The sequence below is a fragment of the Elephantulus edwardii genome, unplaced genomic scaffold (assembly GCF_000299155.1).
Source record: "Elephantulus edwardii isolate Elephantulus edwardi_28Jun2011 unplaced genomic scaffold, EleEdw1.0 scaffold00066, whole genome shotgun sequence".
In the NCBI taxonomy this organism is placed as follows: Eukaryota; Metazoa; Chordata; class Mammalia; order Macroscelidea; family Macroscelididae; genus Elephantulus; species Elephantulus edwardii.
In genome coordinates this window covers 3,799,044-3,820,780 of record NW_006399816.1, presented here as the reverse complement: position 1 = coordinate 3,820,780, position 21,737 = coordinate 3,799,044, and the positions used below count along the sequence as shown (strand labels likewise).

The following is a 21,737-nucleotide window of genomic DNA, read 5'->3' as shown; positions in this document are numbered from 1 at the left end:
AACTGCATACCTTTAGGTTGGCCGCACAGATTTTTGCTACTAAGCCATTAACTGTCTTCCACAAACATATACCAGATATTTAACATCAAGGTTCTTGCTACCAGGCAGCTTATACTTGAGTGGCAGAGCCAGACCTATAGATAATGGGTTTATTTTTTATTATTTTTATTCATTCATTGTTGCACATTTACCGCCTTAACCCCCAGTTCACTTTTTAAAAAAGTATTTATTATTATTGCATAATCTCCTTCCCCCCACCCCCAGTTCACTTTGCTATGTACTTCTTATTCTGTATTGTTGTCATACGAATTATGCCTAATCATATATTCCTTTTAAACAGTTTTCCTTCATCTATTCCAATGCAGTGTTCATTATTTATCCTTTTTCTTAGTTTTCTCCGAAACACATATCAGTTCTGTTTTATAACAGTGATGTTATGCAGTATTTATTCTTGTGTGACTGAGATATTTCACTTAGCATAATGTCCTCCAAGATCACCTGTTTTGTGTAATATTTTTATGAGTTTTTTATTTTTCAGTGCTGCATAGTATCCCATTGTGTGAATATACCATAGTTTTCCCATGGGAATGTGGATTGCATCTTTGCTTTTGTGAATAACACAGCAATAAACATGAGTGTTTATGTATCTGTTTGGGTGGTAGCTCTAGTTTCTTTAGGGTATAGTTGTAGTAGTCGAATTGCCGGGCCAAATGGTATTTCTATTTCCAACTTTCTGAAAAATGCGCCACATCACCTTTCATAGTGGTTGCACCGTTTTACACTCCCACCAGCAGTGAATAAGGGTTCCAATCTCTCCATAACCTCACCAGCATTTGTTATTTGCTGCTTTGAGATGATATCTTATAGTTATTTTAGTCAACATTTCTCTAGCACTTTTCTCATTTGTAAATATAGAGACCTATTCCCATAAAGTCCCCAGGGAGCATCTCTTTTGTGTTCAAGAATAGGTTTGGTCATTTGTCAGAGACTTCAGCTTTATTGCTTTTCTTTTGCTGTGACCCTTTACTACAGAAACCACCATGTCCCATATGCAGTGAATCTCTGTTGGCCACAACTACTGCTGATTCACTGGAGCCTCTGAGGTGCCAAAGCAACCCGGTACGGGAGGGGGAGCTTCTTTCCCTTTTAGTGTTTTGCTTTGTCATGAGTGTGGGGGCAGAGAATGAGGCTAGCTTGTATCCCAATTTTTAATATTGTTTTTAGTAAAATATCTCTTCCAGTTATTACTCTTTCTTCTTTCATTTTCATAGTATTCAGTCTTGAGTCCAGTGGGGAGCTGGTTTGGGAGGCAAATTTAGTGATAAATGGAATACCCTTCCACAAACAAATTTACTGGTTGCTCCACCGCCCTAGACCACCACAGTGGAGACAGGACTGAAATGAAATCAATTTAAGTTCCATTTGAGTCCCTAACGTCTTGATTCCGCCCCCCCCCTCCCCCGAGTATTTCCCTTATTTTAGAAGTTCCTTTTTCTGGAATCCTACCCAAATGTTACCACCTTGGTGAACCCTCCTACGCTTTTCTGCCACCTGTTCTTCCTGTAAGGTATGTAGTTCAAATCCACCAGCTGGTTTATGTTGAGAAAGATGGGCAATATCTTCCCATGTGATTTACTGCCTCTGAAAATCTGCCCGGGGGTCAGTTATAAGTTGATTCTAATTCAATGGTACACAACAACAATTCCTGCAGTAACAGAAATGATAGTTGTTTTTGTTTCTTCCAGAGTCTGTAAATCTCTAAGGCCAGGCAAACATTTTATGCTTCCTTTTGTTGTCTTTCTGTCACTTAGAAAAATTGCTGTTATGTGCCATTGAGTCGCCTTCAACTCATAGCGACCATTCAGTAGCTCTGAATCCTGCCCTATCCTGAGCCAGTGTCACTATCTGTGACACAACTTGCCCCAAGACCCCAGTTACTGTGTTAATCCATTTCATTCTGGGTCTTCCTCTCCTGTGTTGTACCTCCACCCTTCCAAGCATAATATCCTTTTCCAAGGATTGGTCCCTCCTGGCCACGTGGCCAAAGTATGTGAGACAAGCTTCAAAAAGGATTTAGCACTTTTGTAGCAGCAGAGTTGCAGTGATGAAACGAATGAGGAATGAATGAATAAATGGAGTAAATGGGGTAGACTTCAAGGGAAGACTTGGGAAGGCAGCAGAGTGACGTCACTGTGGGTTTGGGTTGTAGTCTTGGTTACTGGCAGTTGACAGGATTCGCCCTGTTATATGCTGCGCCCCTCTCTCCCTAGCAGAACCACCCTACCAGCAGTCTCACCTTTGCCCCACTAACCGGTGCAGCCCTAACTTTAGGTTGTCACCATTGGCTACACGATCGTCCAATGGGCGCCCGCTCTCGTTCGCGCCTCTCGCGAGTGTTAAGAGTAGCTCGCGGAGGTGGTGAAACTGTGCGGGGCGGGTGCGGGGCTTCAGGCTGCTGTGAGTCAGAGGGTGCGGTCTTGTGGACGGTAGCTGACAACATGTTCCGAGCGGTAGCTCCTGTGCAGCTCCGGCGGGCGGTGAGTCCGGACGGGGAAGGCAGAGCCCGGTGATGATCCCACCCTAACCTGTCGTCTCAGGGAGAATCTTTACGAAGGTCACTATACTCACAGGCCTGACTGGCCCTCATGGAGACAGGCCAAGCTTGGCCTGGAGTTCGGGGTCAGGGCTCCAGTTTCTGGGCTCGGCCCCTGATTCCCGGGTCGCTGGTTTCGGCGACAGTCCGAGATCGCGGTCAGGGTGACCCTGGGTCATGAACTTGCACCCCTGCTGTCTCTCCTCCTCCTGCCCCGCCCTCTTCCCAGTCTCTCTTCGTACCCTTCAAGTTCTCTCTGTTCTGCCTGTTGTCTTAGGTGCTGTATGCTAGTGGGGAAGAGGGCAGTCACATTCCGGGGGAAATCTGTACCCCAGAGATTAAAATATCTTGAGGAGCTTCTGTTGACATAGTTTAAAATCAAGAAGCTGACATTCTTAGAAGAATTAAACAGGTCCACTGGGCGCTTTATGGCTGCTGTAATTTCTTCACAGTCAAATGTGGAGGAGAGAGTATGCAAACTTGCCTTGTTTTGCCTATTAGTGCTGGCTACTTCAGTGATTGTTTGTGCAAAGCCTTTGATCTAGTTGGTTGGTGTTAGCCAGTTTTGATAACATACCTTTAATTGCTGACTGACCTGCTTTTAACCTAGTTGATTGTTGGCCAAATAGCCAGGGAACTTGGTAGTAATAAGTTTTTGATGCTTTGAATAGGACAAGATTGTGAGTTTACCACATTTCTCCTCCATTCAATGAGAGCTCTCATAGAAAGTTTTATTGTTTTGTTTTGTTAATTTTTTGTCCTTAATGCTGTGAGAAAACAACATTTGGAGATCGACCAGTTGTAACAATAGTTTGTATTGTGGAATGCTGTAGATGATTTTTCTCATTTCTCGAATACATGAGGAACTGAGATTGCTAACTTGGGTCAGACACTTTACTGCTTCTAATTTTTAAAAATATTTTGTGTATTTCCCCATATATCGCAGTTCTTTTTTTCCCCTCAGAGTCATAACTGATGGTCCTTCTAGATGTCTATAGTCTCCTTTCTTGATTTTAAAAAAATTTTTTTTTATTATTTTGTGTGTGTACTATCAAATCGGATCTGACCTTGACTTATTTTTAAAATCCGAAGTCTTTTAAAGTCTTTAAGAACTAATGAGAGATTTCAGAAAGAAAAAAACTAAAATACAAAATAATAAAAAAAAGCTAATGAGAGATTTGAATGACAAGTATAGGAAAAATATGACAAGATCATTTCCAAAACAGGACATACAGATACACTTGCACATACATATTTATACTTTATATTTTTAAAAATAATTTCAAAATTACAAAAAATTATTACTACAAAGTGTCAGAACTCTTAATAGGTTTTCACTAGTTGTTAACAGAATGACTGATTTGGTTTACTTGTGCTTTTTCTTGAGCCATTAAAAAGTGTAGTGCAAAAAAAAAAACCAACAAAACTGCAATTCAGGCATGAACCTACCTTTGTCATATTTTTATTATATATTTTCCAAAACCAAGGAGCCTCATTTACCACAGTTTAATGATCAGAATCACAACAATGAGACATCTCATTTACAGTCATTTGAAAGTTTTGTCCATTGTCTCAGTATAGGTTTGTTTGACATTCCTTATGGTTAGATGGTGAAGAGATTGAGATTGTTAACAACTTTAGTCTGCTTGGCTACACGGTCAACACTCTTGGCACCAGTAGCCAGGAAATAAAAAATGTATTGCGATGGGAAAGTCTGCTGTCAGGGACCTCTCCAAGGTACTGAAGAGCAATGGTGTCACTCTGGAGACTAAGGTAGGTCTGATATAGGCCATGGTGTTTGCATTCACTTGTTATGCAGGAGTTGGACAATGACTAGGGAGGATAGAAGGAGAATTGATGCCTTTGAGCTGTGGTGCTGGAGAAGAGTATTGAATGTACCATGGACTGCCAAGAAAACAGATTCATCCTAGAGAGGGTTAAACCAGGCTGCTCCTTGGAGGCAAGGAGTCTGGGGCTTCGTCTGACATACTTTGGACATGTTGTAAGGAGGTCCTTGGAGAAGGACATCATGCTTGGGAGAGTGGAGGGACGGCGTAGAAGGGGAAGACCCTCTATGAGGTGGATTGATGCAGTGACTGGGGTAATCGGGATGGGTGTGTCAGAGGCAGTGCGATTGGCACAAGATAGAGCAGGGTTTAGGGTGGTTGTACATAGGGTCGCTATGAGTCGCAAGTGACTCGATGGCACATAACAACAATAACAACAATTTTTAGCAGGAATATGACAGACAATGCTATATTCTTTTCAATGTAAGAAGAATGCTAGTTTATTCCATCTTTGATGCTAATCATTTGACTTCACCATGGTAAAGTTAATATTCTTCCTTTGCTAAGTCAGCCACTGAAAATCCAGAGGAGCACAGTCTTGCTTAGACACACATGGGGGTACCATAGGTTGGAATTGATTGGACTCCAGAGATTATCAGAGCCTGATGGTCAACTGTCCAGCCACAAACCATAGAACTTGTAGTTTGAACCTACCAGAGGCCTTGCAGGAGAAAAGACCTGTTGATCTGCTCCTGGAAAGATTCAGCCTGGGAAACCTGAGAAGGCAGTTCTGCTCTATCCCTTAAGATAGATAAGAGTTGGAACTGACTTGGTGGCACACCACAACATGTCACTAGCTTGTATTTTGAAAACATACTTTCTGCCACTAGTCTTAACATCAGTTGATTCTTAACTAAAAAATGGTAACTTTGATGGTTCACAATAGTAACTTTCTAATTCCCATCTTTCTGTGTTGTAAAAATGGGATGGTGGTGGCATCTGATCTCTATGATCTGGCAGAGAAAACCAGCATCAGCCCAGAGCTGATTGCTGTGGGCTGAAGGTCAGACATACTTTCTTTTTTCAAACTTTTTACTGATTCTGAGACCCACCTTGAAGCCATCATACCAATTTTGACACTCTCCTTGAAACCTCATATTGCACCTCCTTCTCAGCTGGCCTCACAAACCATACCCGCTTTATGGGATTTATTAGAGAAGTTACAGATTACAGTTCAGGTTCAGGAAAGCTTGATCAGGACAGCCTCTTCTCAGCTGTGCTGGCAGGGGGGCTCTGGCCCACAACCTGTCCTTCTTGGCCTGGCCTCTAGCTCACTTATGCTAGTGTTCATAGCTTGCTAACTCTGCTTCTAGGTGCCCAGAAGCACCCTGCTCTGTCAGTAAGCCTTCTGCCTGAACTTGCTCTGCTTTCTTAATCTGTTGACCAGGAAGCCCACCATCCCATTTTCTACCAATCTCCTGGTTCTTTTGCCTTTGCTACTGCTGTTACTCTGCCACTGCTTCTAGCTGTCTTTGGTGTTAGAACTCTGTGTTATAAAAAGAGGATGTTTCAGTGCAGGGATACTGGGTCTAAAGGATGTGCTCATTCCTTCCTGGCTCTTCTTCCTTGTTTTTGATGACTTTCCCCCTTCAAACTTTGTGATGGCTCATTTTAAACCTAGCAGGAGGGTGCAAGTGACCAGTTGTCATATTGTGAGGTGCCACCCACAGGCTTGCCTCCGAATCAGTGAGCTTATGAACAGTGGATCTGACCCTCGCTTGCCCTACACTGCCTCATCCTCACCATCTCTGATATGCTCATGTTGCAGTCACTGTGTCAAACTATCTTTTTGGAGCAATTCCTTTCTTTCCCTGACCCTCCACCTTTTCTAGCATGATGTCTTTTTTCCAAGGACTAGTGGCTCTATGTTGAACCATGCAGTGTTCCCTTGTTCTGTTCTGACGACTGCCTCCTGGTCCAAGTATAAGTTTCGCATTAGAACGATCAAGTGTTCTGGGATTCCCATTCTTCTCAGAGTCAGCCATAGTTTGTTATGTTCTACACAGTCAAATGCCTTTGCATAGTCAATGAAACACAGATAGACATTCCTCTGGTATTCCCTGCTTTCAGCCAAGATGCATCTCACATCAGCTACAATATCTCTAGTACCACGACCTTTTCTAAACCCATCCTGGACTTCTGGTAGTTCTCTGTTGATGTGCTGTTCCAGTCGTTTTTGGATAATCTTCAGTAAAATCTTGCTTGCATGTGAAATCAGTGAGATTGTTCTGTAGTTTCCACATTCTGTTGGGTCACCTTTCTTTGGGATAGGAACAAATATCGATCTCTTCCAGTCAGTTGGCCAAGTGGTCGTTCTCCAGATTTCTTGGCACAACTTGGTGAGCACGTCCAGGGCAGCATCTGTTAACTGAAATATGTCAATTGGTATACCATCTATTCCTGGAGCCTTATTTTTTGCCATTTCCTTCAAAGCAGCCTGAGCAACTTCTTTCATCACCATAGGTTCTTGCCCATATGTTGTTTCATGAAATTCTTCTGTGTCTTCCAATTCCTTTCGATACAGTGACTCAGTATATTCCTTCCATCTTCTTTTAATACTTCCTGGATCATTTAACATTCTGTCGAAAGCATCCTTGATTATAGCAACTCGAGGTTTGAATTTGTTCTTCAGTTCCTTGAGCTTAAGATATGCTGAGCGAGTTTGGCCCTTTTGATTTTCTGACTCCAACTCCTTGCACATTTCATTGTAATATTTTGCTTTGTCATCCTGTGCTGCCTTTTGAAATCTTCTATTCAACTCTTTAGTATCTTGAATTCTTCCCTGTGCTTTGGCTTCTCTGCGCTCCAGTGCAATTTTCAGAGTATCTTCTGACATCCATTTTGGTCTTTTCTTCCTCTTCTGTCTTTGCAATGACCGTTTGCTCTCTTCCTGATTCAAAATTGGGAAGGCGTACGCCAGGGATGCATCCTATCTCCATACCTTTTCAACCTATATGCAGAACAGATTATCCGGGAGGCTGGGCTCTATGAGGAGAAATGTGGGGTCAAGATTGGTGGACGATTTATCAACAACCTGCGTTATGTGGATGACACAACCCTGCTTGCTGAAACTGAGGAGGACCTCATGCATTTGCTGCGGAGGGTCAAGGACTGCAGCCTTCAGTATGGACTGAGGCTCAATGTCAAGAAGACAAAGATTCTCACCACTGGACCAATTGGCAGTGTCAGGATGAATGGCGAAGAGATTGAGATTGTTCACAGCTTCAGTTTGCTCGGCTCCACAGTCAACACTTTTGGCACCAGCAGTCAGGAAATCAGAAAGCGTATTGCGATGGGAAAGTCTGCTGTTAGGGACCTCTCTAAAGTACTTAGGAGCAACGGTGTCTCTCTGGAGACTAAGGTGTGCCTGATACAGGCCATGGTCTTTGCAATTGCTTGTTATGCATCAGAGAGTTGGACAATGACTAGAGAGGACAGAAGGAGAGTTGATGCCTTTGAGCTGTGGTGCTGGAGAAGAGTACTGAATGTACCATGGACTGCCAGGAAAACAAACAGATTCATCTTGGAGAGGATTAAACCAAGCTACTCCTTGGAGGCAAGGATTCTGGGGCTTCGTGACATACTTTGGACATGTTGCCAGGAGGGATGGGTCCTTGGAGAGGGACATCATGCTTGGGAGGGTGGAGGGACGGCGCAGGAGGGGAAGACCCACTATGAGATGGATTGCTGCTTTCTTTAACATTAGTTCTTGATCATATGCTCTTCCCTGAAATGTTTCATTCTTGGTTCCTTTTGATACAGTAACTGTTCCTACCATCTTTTGATGCATAATTCAAGATTTTACTCATAGAATTCTTTAGTATTATAACTCAAAGCTTGAATTTGTTTTTCAGTTCTTTCAACTTGAGAAGTGCTATGTTCTTCCTATTTGATTTTTTAACTCCAGCTCCTTGCACATTCTGTGACAGTATTTTGCTTTGTCTTTCTAAAGCTGCCTTTTGAAATCTTTTATTCGTCTCTTGCTCCTGCATTTCCTCCCTTTGTTTTGTCCTCTCCGCAAAATAGTTCTAGTGTGATTTTCAAAGTCTCTTTAGACATCCATTTTAGTCTTTTCTTTCTCTTCTGTCTTTGTGACAACCTTTTGCTTTCTTCATAGATGATAGCCTTGATGTTAAACCACAGCTCATCTGGTCTTTTCTCATTAGTGCTCACTGCATCAAATCTATTCGTGAGTTGATTTTTAAATTCAGGTGGGATAGACTCAGGGTCATAGTTTGGTTCTCGTGGATTTTTTCCCCCCCATTCAACTTCAGTTTGAACTTTGTTGTTGTGTACTCTCAAGTCTGAACACATAGCTGACTCTCCAGCTGGTTTTCAGAGGCACTTATTGGAATGGGAGAAGATTACTCATCTGTCTCCTGCAGATCAACTGGTAGCCTTGAACTGCTTGCCTTCAGGTTTGCAGTGTGGCTTCCTGCCATTTGGCCACCAGAGTTTACACATGAGTAATTGAAGGTCTCTTCCACAGTTAGCCCCTGGCCTGGTTTTACTACTAGTATTGACCTTCTTCATTGATCTTTTTTCCACAGATATAGTCAGTCTGATTTCTGTGTGGTCTATTATATGAAGCCCATTTGTATAGTCGTTTATGAAGAAGGTATTTGCAATAAGTTATTGAGTATACAAAATTTTGTCATTTGATCTCTAGCCTCATTTCTGTCACTAACTCTGTATTTTCCAACCAGTCTTTCTCTATTTCCAACTTTTCATTTCAGTTACCATTTATTATTATTACTGCATCTTACTCCCATAGGGCTTTTAGATTTGAATCATGTACCTTTGGGTTGGCAGTGCAACTCCTTATGCACTAGGCCACCAAAGCTCCCTATTATTAATGCATCATGGTTTCATGTTCACTTTATTTCAGACAGCAATAGTTGGTAGAGGTCCTCAATTTCATCAACTTTGGGTTTAGTATTTGATGCCTATATTTGAGTAATAGTTGTATTACCAGGTCTATCTCATATCCATATGCATAGTATTCTTTTATTCACAGCATAGTACTTCAGGATAGAGATTAAAATGCTCTTCCTCAATTTGTTATTCTTGGAATAATAGATCATGTGATTATCTGATTCAGAGTGGCTGATACCAGTCCATCTGAGCTCACTAATGGGTAGAATGTCAATATTTATGTGTCCCATTTCATTTGTGACAACTTCCATTTTCCTAGCTTCATACTTCATACATCCTTTGTTCTGTTTCAATCACTAATGAATGTTTACAGTTATTTGTACTAATTTTTTAGTGTCTTCCAGTCTGAGAGGCTCTGTTTCTCTTTGACAGTGTTCTTTTATTAATTTTATTGTTGTTGTGTGATGTCAAGTAAGAACTGACTCATAACTGTCCCTCCAGCAGGTTTCATAGGCAATATATCACACTGGAGGAGATTGCCCACCCATCTCCCACAGAGCAGCTGGTGGATTCGAACTGCATACCTTTGAGATTGCAGCACAGCTTCTTACCACTAGTCCCCTGAAGCCACTAATCCTTTCATTAGGGTTCTCTATACCTATTTGCATGGTTCCACAACCACATTATTAGCAAACTGTCCAGTGTCTTTAAACTCATTTAAGTTAAGTTGATTCTGACTCAACTCTGAGTTTTTCTGTTGATTCTTTTGACTCTCTATTGGTCTTTCTCTTTATGGGAGGAGATTGCCCATCTTTTCCACAAGGAGTATCTGGTAATTTGAACTGCCAGCCTTTCAGTTAGCAGCCTAACAAGTTATGAACCATGTCACCAAGGCCCCTTATCTAATCCCCTTAACTATACTGTTGCTTGCTTATTTGTTTTTAAACCATACTTTATTAAGTCATTAGTACCTAACAAAGAATATCCCCTTCTCTTATTATTTATTCATTCGTAGATCATTATTTAGTAGGTTCTCCTGTTAATTTTGGTGCTCAAATTATCCCATATTTGTAAAATGAGAGTCCTTTCAATCTGGCTCTAGTTAGTATAGTGTATTTATGATGTCATAACCCTGAAATAGGCAAATACCAGTTGCTTTCAAGTTTATTTTACCTTAATTTTGACTTAATGTGTGTCAGAGTCCAACTATGCTCCATAGTGTTTTTAATGGCTTGATCCACTTTTAAAAGTAGATTTTAAATTTTTTTAAAAAGTGAAGTTGTTGGCAAGAAGCTGCAACTACAATCTCAGAGGTGCACGATTCAAATCCACCAGATGCTCTGCTGGAGAAGGAGGAACAATCTCCTGTACCAGTCAGATCTGATTTGACGGTACACACAAAAAATAATGAAATAAAATAAATTTAAAAAAAAAAGTGAAGTTGTTCTATGGGTAACTATTAGTAAATTTAGGAAGCAATATTTCTAGAAAACATTTTTAAATTTTTTTTAATAGCATATTCTTCACATTTTATTATTTTCTCATTCATTCATTGTTGCACATTTTCTTCCCTGCCCACCCCACCCCTCCAGGTCGCTTTTCTCTTTGAAAAGAATAAAACAAATTCTTTCATTGTTGGACAATCTCCTGCCCCCCTGCCCCCAAGTCCACAGTTGACTTTACTATGCATTTCTTTTTCTGGAATCTTGTCATGAAAATAATACCAAATCATATATCCTTTTAAACAGTTCTCTCCTTCATCTGTTTCAATGCAGTATACATTCTTATCCCCTCTTTTCTTAGGATCCCCCAAACCTGATGTCAGTCCTGTTTTACAACAGTGGCACTATTCAGTATTTGTCCTTTTGTGACTGAGATATTTCACTCAGCATAATGTCCTCCAGGGTCACCCATTTAGTATAATATTTCTTGAGTTCCTTGCTTTTCAGTGCAGCATAGGATTCCATTGTGTGAATATACCAGAGCTTCTCTCTCCATTTGTTTGTTGATGGGCACTTGGGTTGTTTCCAACCCTTTGCTATTGTGAACAAAGCATCAGTAACCATGAATATGCATATATCTGCTTGGGTGGCAGTCCTGGTTTCTTTAGAGTATATTCCCAGTAGTGGAATTGCTGGGTCAAATTGTATTTCTATTTGTAACTTTTTGAGAAAGTGCCATACTGTCTTCCATAGTGTTTGCACCATTTTACACTCCCACCAACGGTCAGTAAGGGTTCCAATTTCTCCACAACCTCGCTAAAATTTGTTCACTATTCTTACTGAGGTGAGATGATATATCATAGTTATTTTGATTTTCATCTCTCTTAGAGCTAGGAATTTTGAACATTTCTTCTTGTGTTTGTTTTCCATTTGAATGTCTACTTTAGTGAAGAGTCTGCTCATATCCTGTGCCCATTTTTCAGTTGGGTTGTTTACCTTATCTTATTGTGGTACTTGAATATTCTATAAATTCTAGATATAAGTCCCTTATCAGACATGTCAAATATTTTGTCAGGGTCTGTGGCTTCCCTTTTACCCTATTGGAGAAGTTTTTGGATGTGCATAGGGATTTTATTCTTAGCAGGTCCCATTCATCTATTTTATCCTTTCCTGGTTGTAGGCAGAAAACATAGTTTTAATAATAAAATTAGAAACTACTTAGAAGATGATTTTAAGCTGTTACAATTTAAGTTAAATGACTTGCATTTGGTTTTGTTTGATTTTTGCCATTGAGCAAAGTCTTTGAGGACACACTGAGAGGAAAACAGAGGCAAGCATTTATAATTAGTTAGCATTCTGACAGGGATATTGATATGAATGATGATTATTTTGTTAATTTGCATTTGAAACTGACTTGCTGACTAATAAACAGATGACAAAGAGTATTTCATATAGCAAGTGAAGCAACACTGGTCAAGGTCATTTGAGAGTTCCTGTTATTATGGTCATTGCCAAATGGGAAGAAACATCTATTGTGGTTCAAAAGCTATGAAACTCGTATGAAGGAGCATGACATTTTTCAGAGATTGTCATTGATGAATGAGATTTAACTCTGTAATTCACATACAAATTTTATTTTTTTAGAAACAATAGATATTAATTTGTTAAAATTAATTATATATTATTGCTATGAGACACTTCAAATAAATTTCATACACAGAGGTAAAAATCTCTAGTGATTTGGTTTTTTTTAAAAAAAAAATTTTTTTTCCTTCCCATTATTGTAGAATGAGTATAAGGATCCAACAGAGGTGGGAGAGGCTGGAAGCAGAGGGTTGTGGATGTGCAGGGGGAGGGAGGGATTAATCATTGGTTTGTACAGTTTGATGGGTGAGGGAAATTGAAAGAATTTGTTCAAATTTGTACTTGAATTTTTTCAATTTTTTTTTGTACTTGAATTTTTAAAATAAACTAGTATGAAAATATTTTAATTTATTTTGAAAGAACAAAGAGCCATTTTTGGTGTGGTTCTAAAGAAAATTGATTATTTAAGGTGAATTTAATAAAATCATGTTCCCTGCCAAAACCCAATAAGGGTTTTGTTCTTTTTTAAAGTGAAGTAAATTTACTCTGGTTTTAATATTATCAATATCATAGAACATTTCTATTCATGATTCAAAGTGCTATATTAGTAAATAGGTTAAAGTTACTTAGTTTAAGTACAGAAATGTAATAAGCATTTAATTATTGTTGTTGTTATGTACCATTGAGTCGGAACCGACCTATTGCTGACCCTCCAGCAGGTTTTCAGAGGCAATTAATCACCTGGGAGGAGATTGCCCATCCTTCCTCTGTGGAGCAGTTGGTGGTAGCAATGTTGTTTGTTGTTGTTAAGTGCCATCGAGTCGCAGGTGACTCATAGCGACCCTATGAAGAAGAGTCCTCAACACTTGTGTGTCACTCATCCTCTCTCCAGGTTCATAGGGTTTCTGGAGGCAAGCTATTATGGAAGTGGATGCTACTCCTGCTTCCAAGCTTATTTTAATTAGGGCATTTCACCCAACACTGTCCACCATGGGCAACCAACCATTAACACATTTGACACAGCAGCGTCACAGTGTTCAGCCTCACAGCAACCAAAAGTTACTGCTGTCTGGCAAGTGGACACACCAGGGCTATACTACCTAGAGGAATGTTTGAACAAATACAATGAAAGACAGGCCCGAGGGCTGCAGATTGAAAGTCACCCACCTTTGGCATGGTTGCATTGCTTTCAGTCCACTGGGCCAGCTGGTAGAGATAGGTTACTTTAATTATGTATTATTTATCTTTTTAATTTTTGTTGTAGGACTTAGAACGATTTTAACACTTACTCTTGTTGGTTTTGGTGTGGTACCCCCCGCCTAAAGATGTCAAACATCCAATTTTCTTGTCTTTATGCTTTCAGTCTGTTTAGTTTCCAAAGATAATGGGAAAAAGGAGAAGGAAGTTTATTATCCTTAACTACTTTATGTTGTAGGTTGATTTTTGAGGGTGAAATTAAAACTTTTAACTTAAAAGAACTAAAAACAAAACAAAACTAAAAACCAGTAACTAAAAGATTTCTAGGAATTCTGACTTATCATAATGACCCTATAGGAGAAAGTCAAGCTTTCTAATAAGTTTCTGAGGTTATAATCTGTCTAGAAATGGACTGCTACTTCTTTATCCCACAAGAGTAAAATACAGTAGTAAATTCCATCATTCTTTTCCCTTTTACTTGTACGTATACTGAGTCACATTAGGAACTTCTGAATAGCAAATCTACTTGGTTGCTGCTAAAAGACTGAAAAACAATATTGTTGTTATTGTTATTATGTGCTGTCAAGTCACTTGTGACTCATAGCAACCCTATAGACAACAGCCCTAAACCCTGCTCTATCCTTTGCCAACCTTATTGTCTCTGACACCCCCACCCCCACCATCCCAATGACTGAATCAATCCATCTCATCCAGGGTCTTCCTCTCCTGCATTGTCCCTCCACCCTCTCAAGCATCGTGTCTCTCTCCAAGGACTAGTCCCTCTTTGCAGCATTTCCAAAGTTTGTCAAACAAAGCTTCAGAATCATTGCCTCCAAGGAGTAGCTGGGTTTCACCCTCTCTAAGATGAACCTGTTTGTTTTCCTAGCAGTCCATGGTATACTCAATACTACTCTTCTCCAGCACCACAGCTCAAAGGCATCAATTCTTCTGTCATCCCTAGTCTTCCCGACACATAGCAAGTAATTGCAAAGACTATGGCCTGGATCAGACTGAAATTGTTGTTCTTCAGTATTCTGGAGAGATCCCTGTCAGCAGACCTTCCCAGTGCAATTCATTCTTTTAATTTCTTGGCTGATAGTACCAAGAGTGTTGATTGTGGAGCCAAGGAAAATGAAGCTGTTAACAGTCTCAGTCTCTTCACTGTCCATCATGATGCTACCAATTGGCCTAGTGGTGAGAATCTGTTTTGGTTTTTTTTTGTTTTTTTAAATTATTTTTATTTTATTATTTTGTGTGTGTGTACCGTCAAATTGGATCTGACTTGTACAGGAGATTATCCCTCCTTTTCCAGCAGAGCATCTGGTGGATTTGAACTGTGTGCCTCTGGGATTGCAGTGCAGCTTTTTGCCACTATGCCACCAGAGCTCCCCAAGAGAATCTGTTTTCTTGATGTTGAACTTCAATCCATACTTAAGTCAGCAGTCCTTGACCTTTGACAGCAAGTGCTTTAGGTCCTCTTCAGTTTCAGCAAGCAGGGTTGTGTCATCTGCATAACACAGATTGTTGATGAGTCTTCCTCCAATCCTGAAGCCACACTTCTCCTCATAGAGCACAACCTCCCAAATAATCTGTTCTGCATCTAGATTGAAAATGTATGGAGATAGGACACATTCCTGGTGTATACTCTTCCTGATTTTGAACCCATTTTGGTCCTTTTATTAAACCTCAATAAGTTTTTACATTGCTATGTCTTTTCTCTGGCAAAGAAAAGCCATAGTAATGTAAAAAAAAAAAATTACTGAGGTTTAATAAAAGGACCAAAATAGGGTTTTTTAGATTTAATTATAATGAGTTGAAGAGTTCCCATCCTTGCCTCTTAAGTGCACTCTGGTTTTCATATTCTAAGTAAGTTGTAAACAACTTGATGGCTTACAACATTTGTCTGGTAATTAATAAATAAGACCTGAGTTGATTGACATCTTAGATTATTGAAGCTTGGTTTAACTCACTTGAGGATTGGAAAAGAGGCTACCTGTCTTATAATTGGTGAGGATGGAGAGACTCCCCAGCAAAGTAAGCTATGAGCTGGGCCACTTAGCAGCAGAGGAACATTCTCAGTCTAGGTATCTGACAGCTGAAAGCTCCTGAGGCAGCACTATCCTGGCTGTTCCAGTCAGTTAACAGTGGAAACTGAGGCAGACAGCAATGATAGAGAGGCTTCATGGTGGAAAGTGCTATGGGAGAGCAGCCATTGAGCGAATTCCTATAGAGGCCTACAGCAGAGATGCCTATGACAGGTACCCAGCAGAGAAGCTGGAAGGGCAGGCAACCACCAAAAGAGAAAGCAGCTACTCAGCAGTGCTGTCTGCTGATCACTGGAGACTTATCTGCTTCCTTTTGTTAGTCTCAAATTATTCCTGTTACTTGCAAGTTGACTTGTAGCCTGTTATTTTCCTAACCATATAATTATGAACATGGTTTGTAAGAGTTGTGTGGCTGTTGCAGTGAATTATTAAACCTGTAGAGAACTAAAGAGTGCCATTGGGTGAGTGGATGGTGTCAGAAATTATGGAGAACTAGGTAGGTGAAGGTATACTTGATCTCTCCCTTACAGAAATTAGTTTTGTGCTGGTTGTGATTTTTATTTGTTGGATAATAAATAATCTCTTTTATAAGACTCAGCAGCACCAAGCTGGTACCTATGAAGCTGAGTTTAAAAATGATCCCAAACTGTTGTACCACTCCATTATCTCTAACACTGACAACTCCTCCTCCCCTCAGAGTCTTTCTCCTGTTTTTTAGTTATTTGCTGTAGAAGAAATTTTAATGTCTAATGAACTTAGGAATTAATGAACTATACTTACAGTTAAATATTTTATTGGAAGAATCACAGGTTACAGTTTGGGATCAGGTCAGCTGGGAACAAAAGCAACTCAAGATTCAATCTGATTAGGTATTATTGTCATGACAGGAGTCCAAATGAAAGGCTACATAGTGAAGTGGACTTGGTATGAGGAATTGTAAAACAATGAAAGAATTTTTCCTTTACTTTTCAAAGAGAAGAGCAAACTGTGGCGAGGAGGGTGTAGGGAGAAAAGTGCAACAGTGAATGAAGGGAAATCCAAAGTCTCTGTAAAATTTTCATTAAAATTAATAATAATAAATTTTTTTTTTTAAATGACAGGTTATTCTTGGCTGTGTCTACAGGCAGACTTCACTCTCAATCTTTTGCTGCAGGACCCTGCTTGGGCCTGAACTCTGCCCTGCTCTATAATAAGTGTTACAGCTCTTGAGCTCTGCAAGTCTAGGAGGTTCTCAGCAAAAAGACCTCAAACCCTCTTAATTCTTCTTTATTGTAGTGAGCTTTCCTCAGTTTAGATGAAATTACCCTTATAACACTAGCAAAATGGCAAAATTGACCAATCCCCTTAGTGAGTCCAGGTGTTTCACAACAACACTCAATCATTGTATGGGAATTATAATACCATGGCAAGAAAGACTATGTAAAAAAGAAATTCATTGCCTTATATGTCATGAATGTTGACAAGCCATTTTGTTACATTGTAATTCCTCTTGATACTATTTCCAAGAGTACTTTCCAATAAATTTCCTGTACAAATACAGGAACCTACACAGAGGAAAATATAAGTGTAAAGTAGCAATACATACTTAATAATCTTAGAGGATGAACTTGGCTTCTCATCTTTGTGTCTGGAATAGTACTACTTAGATTCATTTTGGAAGAATTAAAAATAATAATTAAAATTATTTTCTAGGCTCCAGTGAAAAATTTTGTTGAGAATAGCTGGCCTAGTTGTTTTGGGTTTTTTTAATTTGAATCATGTGATAAAAATTCTATGTCATAAATATTGGCAATTTAACCATTTTAGTGGTACAATTCAATGACATTCTTTTTCACAGTGTTGTGGAACTATCACCACTGTTTCCTAAACTTTTTCATCAATCCAAATAGAAACTCTACACATAAATCATTAGCTTCTCCTGTCTTCCCCTCCTCCTAGCCTGCCTCTACTTTTCTCTACTTTCTATCTCATATTTGCTTATTTAAATTATTTCATAGAAGTAGAATGAAGCAACATTTGTCTTTTTTAAATGGTTTATGTCTCAACATTAAAAAAAAACCCACAAATCTTCACAACTGGACAACATCATGATATATGGAGAAAAGAATGAAGTTGTCAGGAATTTAATTTTACTTGAAATTTCAGTGAACACTCAACAAAGCAGCAGTCAGAAATGAAAAGATGGATTGCATTGGGATGTCTACTGCCAAAAATCTCTTTAAAGTGCTAAAGATAAGGATGCCACTTTATAAACTAAGGTCAACTAATTCAAGTTATCATCTTTTCATTTGCTTAATATATGTATATGTGTTGGATAACAACTAATGAAGACTGAGGAAGAATTGATGCCTTTGGATAGTGGTGTTGTTGAAGAGTTTTGAATATCCCAGGGAGTGCCAAAAGAACAACCAAACCTGCCTTGGAGAAAGTGCAGCCAGGGTGCTCCTTAAGAAACAAAGATGGTGAGACTTTGTATTATATACTTTGGCCACATTATTAGAAGAAACCAACCATTGGAGAAATTCATCATGCTTGAAAAGGTGGAAGATTAGCAAAAGAAGACCCTCAGTGAAACAGATTGACATAGTGACTGCAGAAATGAGTTTAAGCACTTTTGAGTCACATATGTGGTTCAGGATTGGGCAGACTTTCCATCTGCTGTACATAGGCTTGCTAGGAGTCAGAGCTGATTTGACAGTACCCAACAACAACAACAACAACAACAATATTCAACTTTATTTAGCATAATGTTTTTAGAGTTTATCCATACCATAGCATGTATCAGATCTTCATTCTTTTTTGACTACCTAATATTTCTCAAGGTAAAAGAACTGGGGAGTGAGGGTGTGGGGAATCAAGCTTGGAATTACTTTTAAATACTGAAGGACTGTATGGGCAAATATGGAATGACATAGAAAGCATCAAAGGAAGATGAAAGTAATATGCAGAGTCACCATACCAAAAATAATTGATTAACATGAAACCATTTCGGGAGGTAGCATATGATCAAGAACCATTGGTAGGTAAGATGATCTCGGTCTGTACTGAAAGCTCTGGCAAAAAAAAAAAGACTCCAGGAATTGATGGAGTATCATTCAAACTGATGCAGCACCAGATGTGCTCACTCAATGCTGCTAAGAAATTTAGAAGATAGCTACCTTATATCACACACAAGTAAAATCTTGAAGATTATTTAAAAATGACCATCAATAGAGAACTACTAGACGTTGGTTCAGAAGAGGCTGTGAAACAAATACCATTGCTGAATGTCAAATAGCATCAAAAGATGCTATTTGCATATTGACTGCAAAGGCAACATGGCATGGTTCAAAATTGGCAAAGGAGTGTGTCAGGGATGCATCCTGTCTCCATACCTTTTCAGTCTATATGCAGGACAAATCATGTGGGAGACTGGGCTTTATGAGGAGGAATGTGGCATCAGAATTGGAGGAAGACTTATTAATAACCTGTGATAAGAGATGATACAGCCTTGTTTGTTGAAACTGAGGAGCTCCTAAAGCATTTATTGCACATCAAGTACTGCAGTCTCTTCAATATGGACTGAAGCTCAGCATCAAGAAGACAGAAATTCTTACCCTGGGGTCATTTGGCAGCACCATGGTACATGGAGAGGAGATTGAGGTTGCTCGGCTCCACAATCAACACTCTTGGCACCAGCAGTCAGAAAATCAAAAGTCAAATTGCACTGGGGAAGTCTACTGTCAGGGACCTCTCCAGAGTATAAAGAGCAATGCTGTCAGTCTAGAGACTAAGGCGTGCCTGATCCATGCCATGGTTTTTGCAATTACTTGCTGTATATCAGAGAGCTGGACAATAACTTAAGACAACAGAAGAAGGATCTGTTCTTTTGAGTTGCATTCTGGAGAAGAGTGTTGAGCATACCATGAATTGCCAAGAGAACAAACGGGTTTATCTTGGAGAGGGTGAAATGAAGTGGCTCCTTGGAGGCACAGATTTTGAAGCTCCATCTCATACTTTGGGCATTTTGCCAGGAGGAAGTATTCCTTAAAGGACATCATGCTTGGAATGGTGAAAGGACAGCACAAGAGAGGAAGACCTCAGATGAGATGCATTAACACTAGGACGGTGGGATCAGAGTGCGTCAGATTCAGTGAGACTGACTCAGGTCAGGGTTCAGAGCTATTGTACATAGGGTCCCTATACGTCGCAGTCGACTTGACATATAGCAACAACTGCAACAAGTCATTCGACTGTGTGGATCTTAACAAATTATGGTTAACACTGAGAAGAATGGGAATTCCGGAACACCTAATTGTGCTTGTGTGAAACCTATACAAAGATCAAGAAGCTGTCTATCAAACAGAACAAGGAAATCCTACATAGTTTAAAATGAGAAAGTGTGTCTGTCAGGGTTGTATCCTTTTAGTGTACCTCATCAATCTGTAAGGAACTCTGGTGGCCTATTGGTAAGGAGCTGCACAGCCAATCTGAAGACATGCTGTTCAAATTGACTTGCTGCTCCATGGGAGAAAGGTGGACAGTCTCCTCCTGTGCATTTTACTGCCTCTGAAAATTTGCTGGAGAGTCAGTAAGGGGTTGAGTCTCACTTGATGATACAGAACAGAACACAAATCAGTCTGTATGCTGAGAAAATTAACTGAGAAACTAGAATCTGATGAAGAATGTAGCATAAAATTAGAGGAACATTCATTAGCAACCTGCAGTAGGCAGATGGCAGAACCTTGCTAGCTGAAAATAAAAAAACTTGAAACCTTTGATGAACTCAGAGACTATAGTCTTCAATATGGATTACATCTCAATATATCAATATAAAATCCTCACAATTAGACCAATAAATAACATCATGATAAGTGAAAAAATTTGATATTTTCAAATATTTCATTTTATTTGGATTCGCTCATCAGAGCATCAGTCAGGAAATCAAAAGACAGATTGCATTGAGCATGTCAGCTGCCTCAGACCTCTTTAAAGTGCTGAAGAACAAGGTTGTTACTTTAAAGACTCTTACCCAGGCCTTGGTGTTTTAAATTGCTTCATATTCATGTGAAAGTTGAAAGAATAAAGAAGAAAAAACAAAAATGTATGCTTTTGAATTGTGATGTTGATGAAGAGCATTGAATACCATTCACTGCCAAAAGAACAAAAGTATGTTTTGGAAGCAGTGCAGCTGGAGTTCTCCTTGGAGAAAGACATCATAGTGCTTAAGCAATTTCTCTTCAGAAACTATGGAGGTGAGAAGGCAGTGGGATGACTTAAAATGCTGCAGAAGGTCAAGGACTGTAGTCTTCAATATGGATTGGAGCTTACCATCAAGAAGACAAAGATTCTCACTATTGGGCCAATTTGCATCATGAGGGATGGAGAAGATATTGAGGTTGTTAATAATTTCAGCTTGCTTGGCTCCACAATCAAAACTCTTGTCACCAGTTGTAAGAAATCAGAAGATAAATTGCATTTGAGAAGTCTGCTATCAAGGATCTCTCCAGCAGCCTAAAGAGCAGTGATGTCAGTTTAGAGACTAAAGTGTGCCTGATCCAGACCATAGTCTTTATAATTACTATGCATCAGAGAGCTAAACAATGACTAAGGATGACAGAAGAACAGTTGGTGTCTTTGAGTTGTGGTGCTGGTTGTCTCAGAGAGGGTGAAACCAAGTTTCTCCTTGGAAGCAAGAATTTTGAAGCTCTGTCTCACATATTTTGGGAATGTGGCCAAGAGGGAGCAGTCCTTGGAGAAAGATATCATACTTGGAAGGGTGGAGGGATAGCAGGATAGCATGGGAGAGGAAGACCCTGGATGACTTGGATTGACATGGTAACTAGTCGCTATGAATTGAGAGTGAATTATTTCTTCACATATTCTGTTCTTTGAAACTTTAAAAATTATTTTCATTCTTTTCCCTTTGTGCTCTTCATGTTCAAGAATAATTTACTCTTATATTAATAATTCCAACTCTTACTACTTTTGAAACCTTCCAATGTATATTTAATTTGTTTTTGTACTTTGTATTTCTCAACTTCCTTTGCCACTGGTGATTGGGACATGGAATGTGAGAACCATGAATGTAGGAAAATTAGATATTGTTAAGGAAGAAATGGAACGCATAAATATTGACATACTAGGCATTGGTGAGATGAGATGGACTGGCATG

At 39.5% G+C, this 21,737-nt stretch overlaps 1 protein-coding gene across 1 annotated transcript in view; it reads left to right on the top strand.

Annotated features, from left to right (window-relative positions):
- The first annotated feature begins 2,490 nt into the window (after nucleotides 1–2,490).
- The window catches only part of ETFA (electron-transfer-flavoprotein, alpha polypeptide), a 101,593-nt gene continuing 82,346 nt past the window's right edge, over nucleotides 2,491–21,737 (top strand). The window contains exon 1 of the mRNA XM_006888273.1: nucleotides 2,491–2,537. Within this exon, the coding sequence (XP_006888335.1) occupies nucleotides 2,499–2,537 (39 nt within the window). The 5' untranslated portion in view covers nucleotides 2,491–2,498. The remainder of the gene's footprint in view (nucleotides 2,538–21,737) is intronic.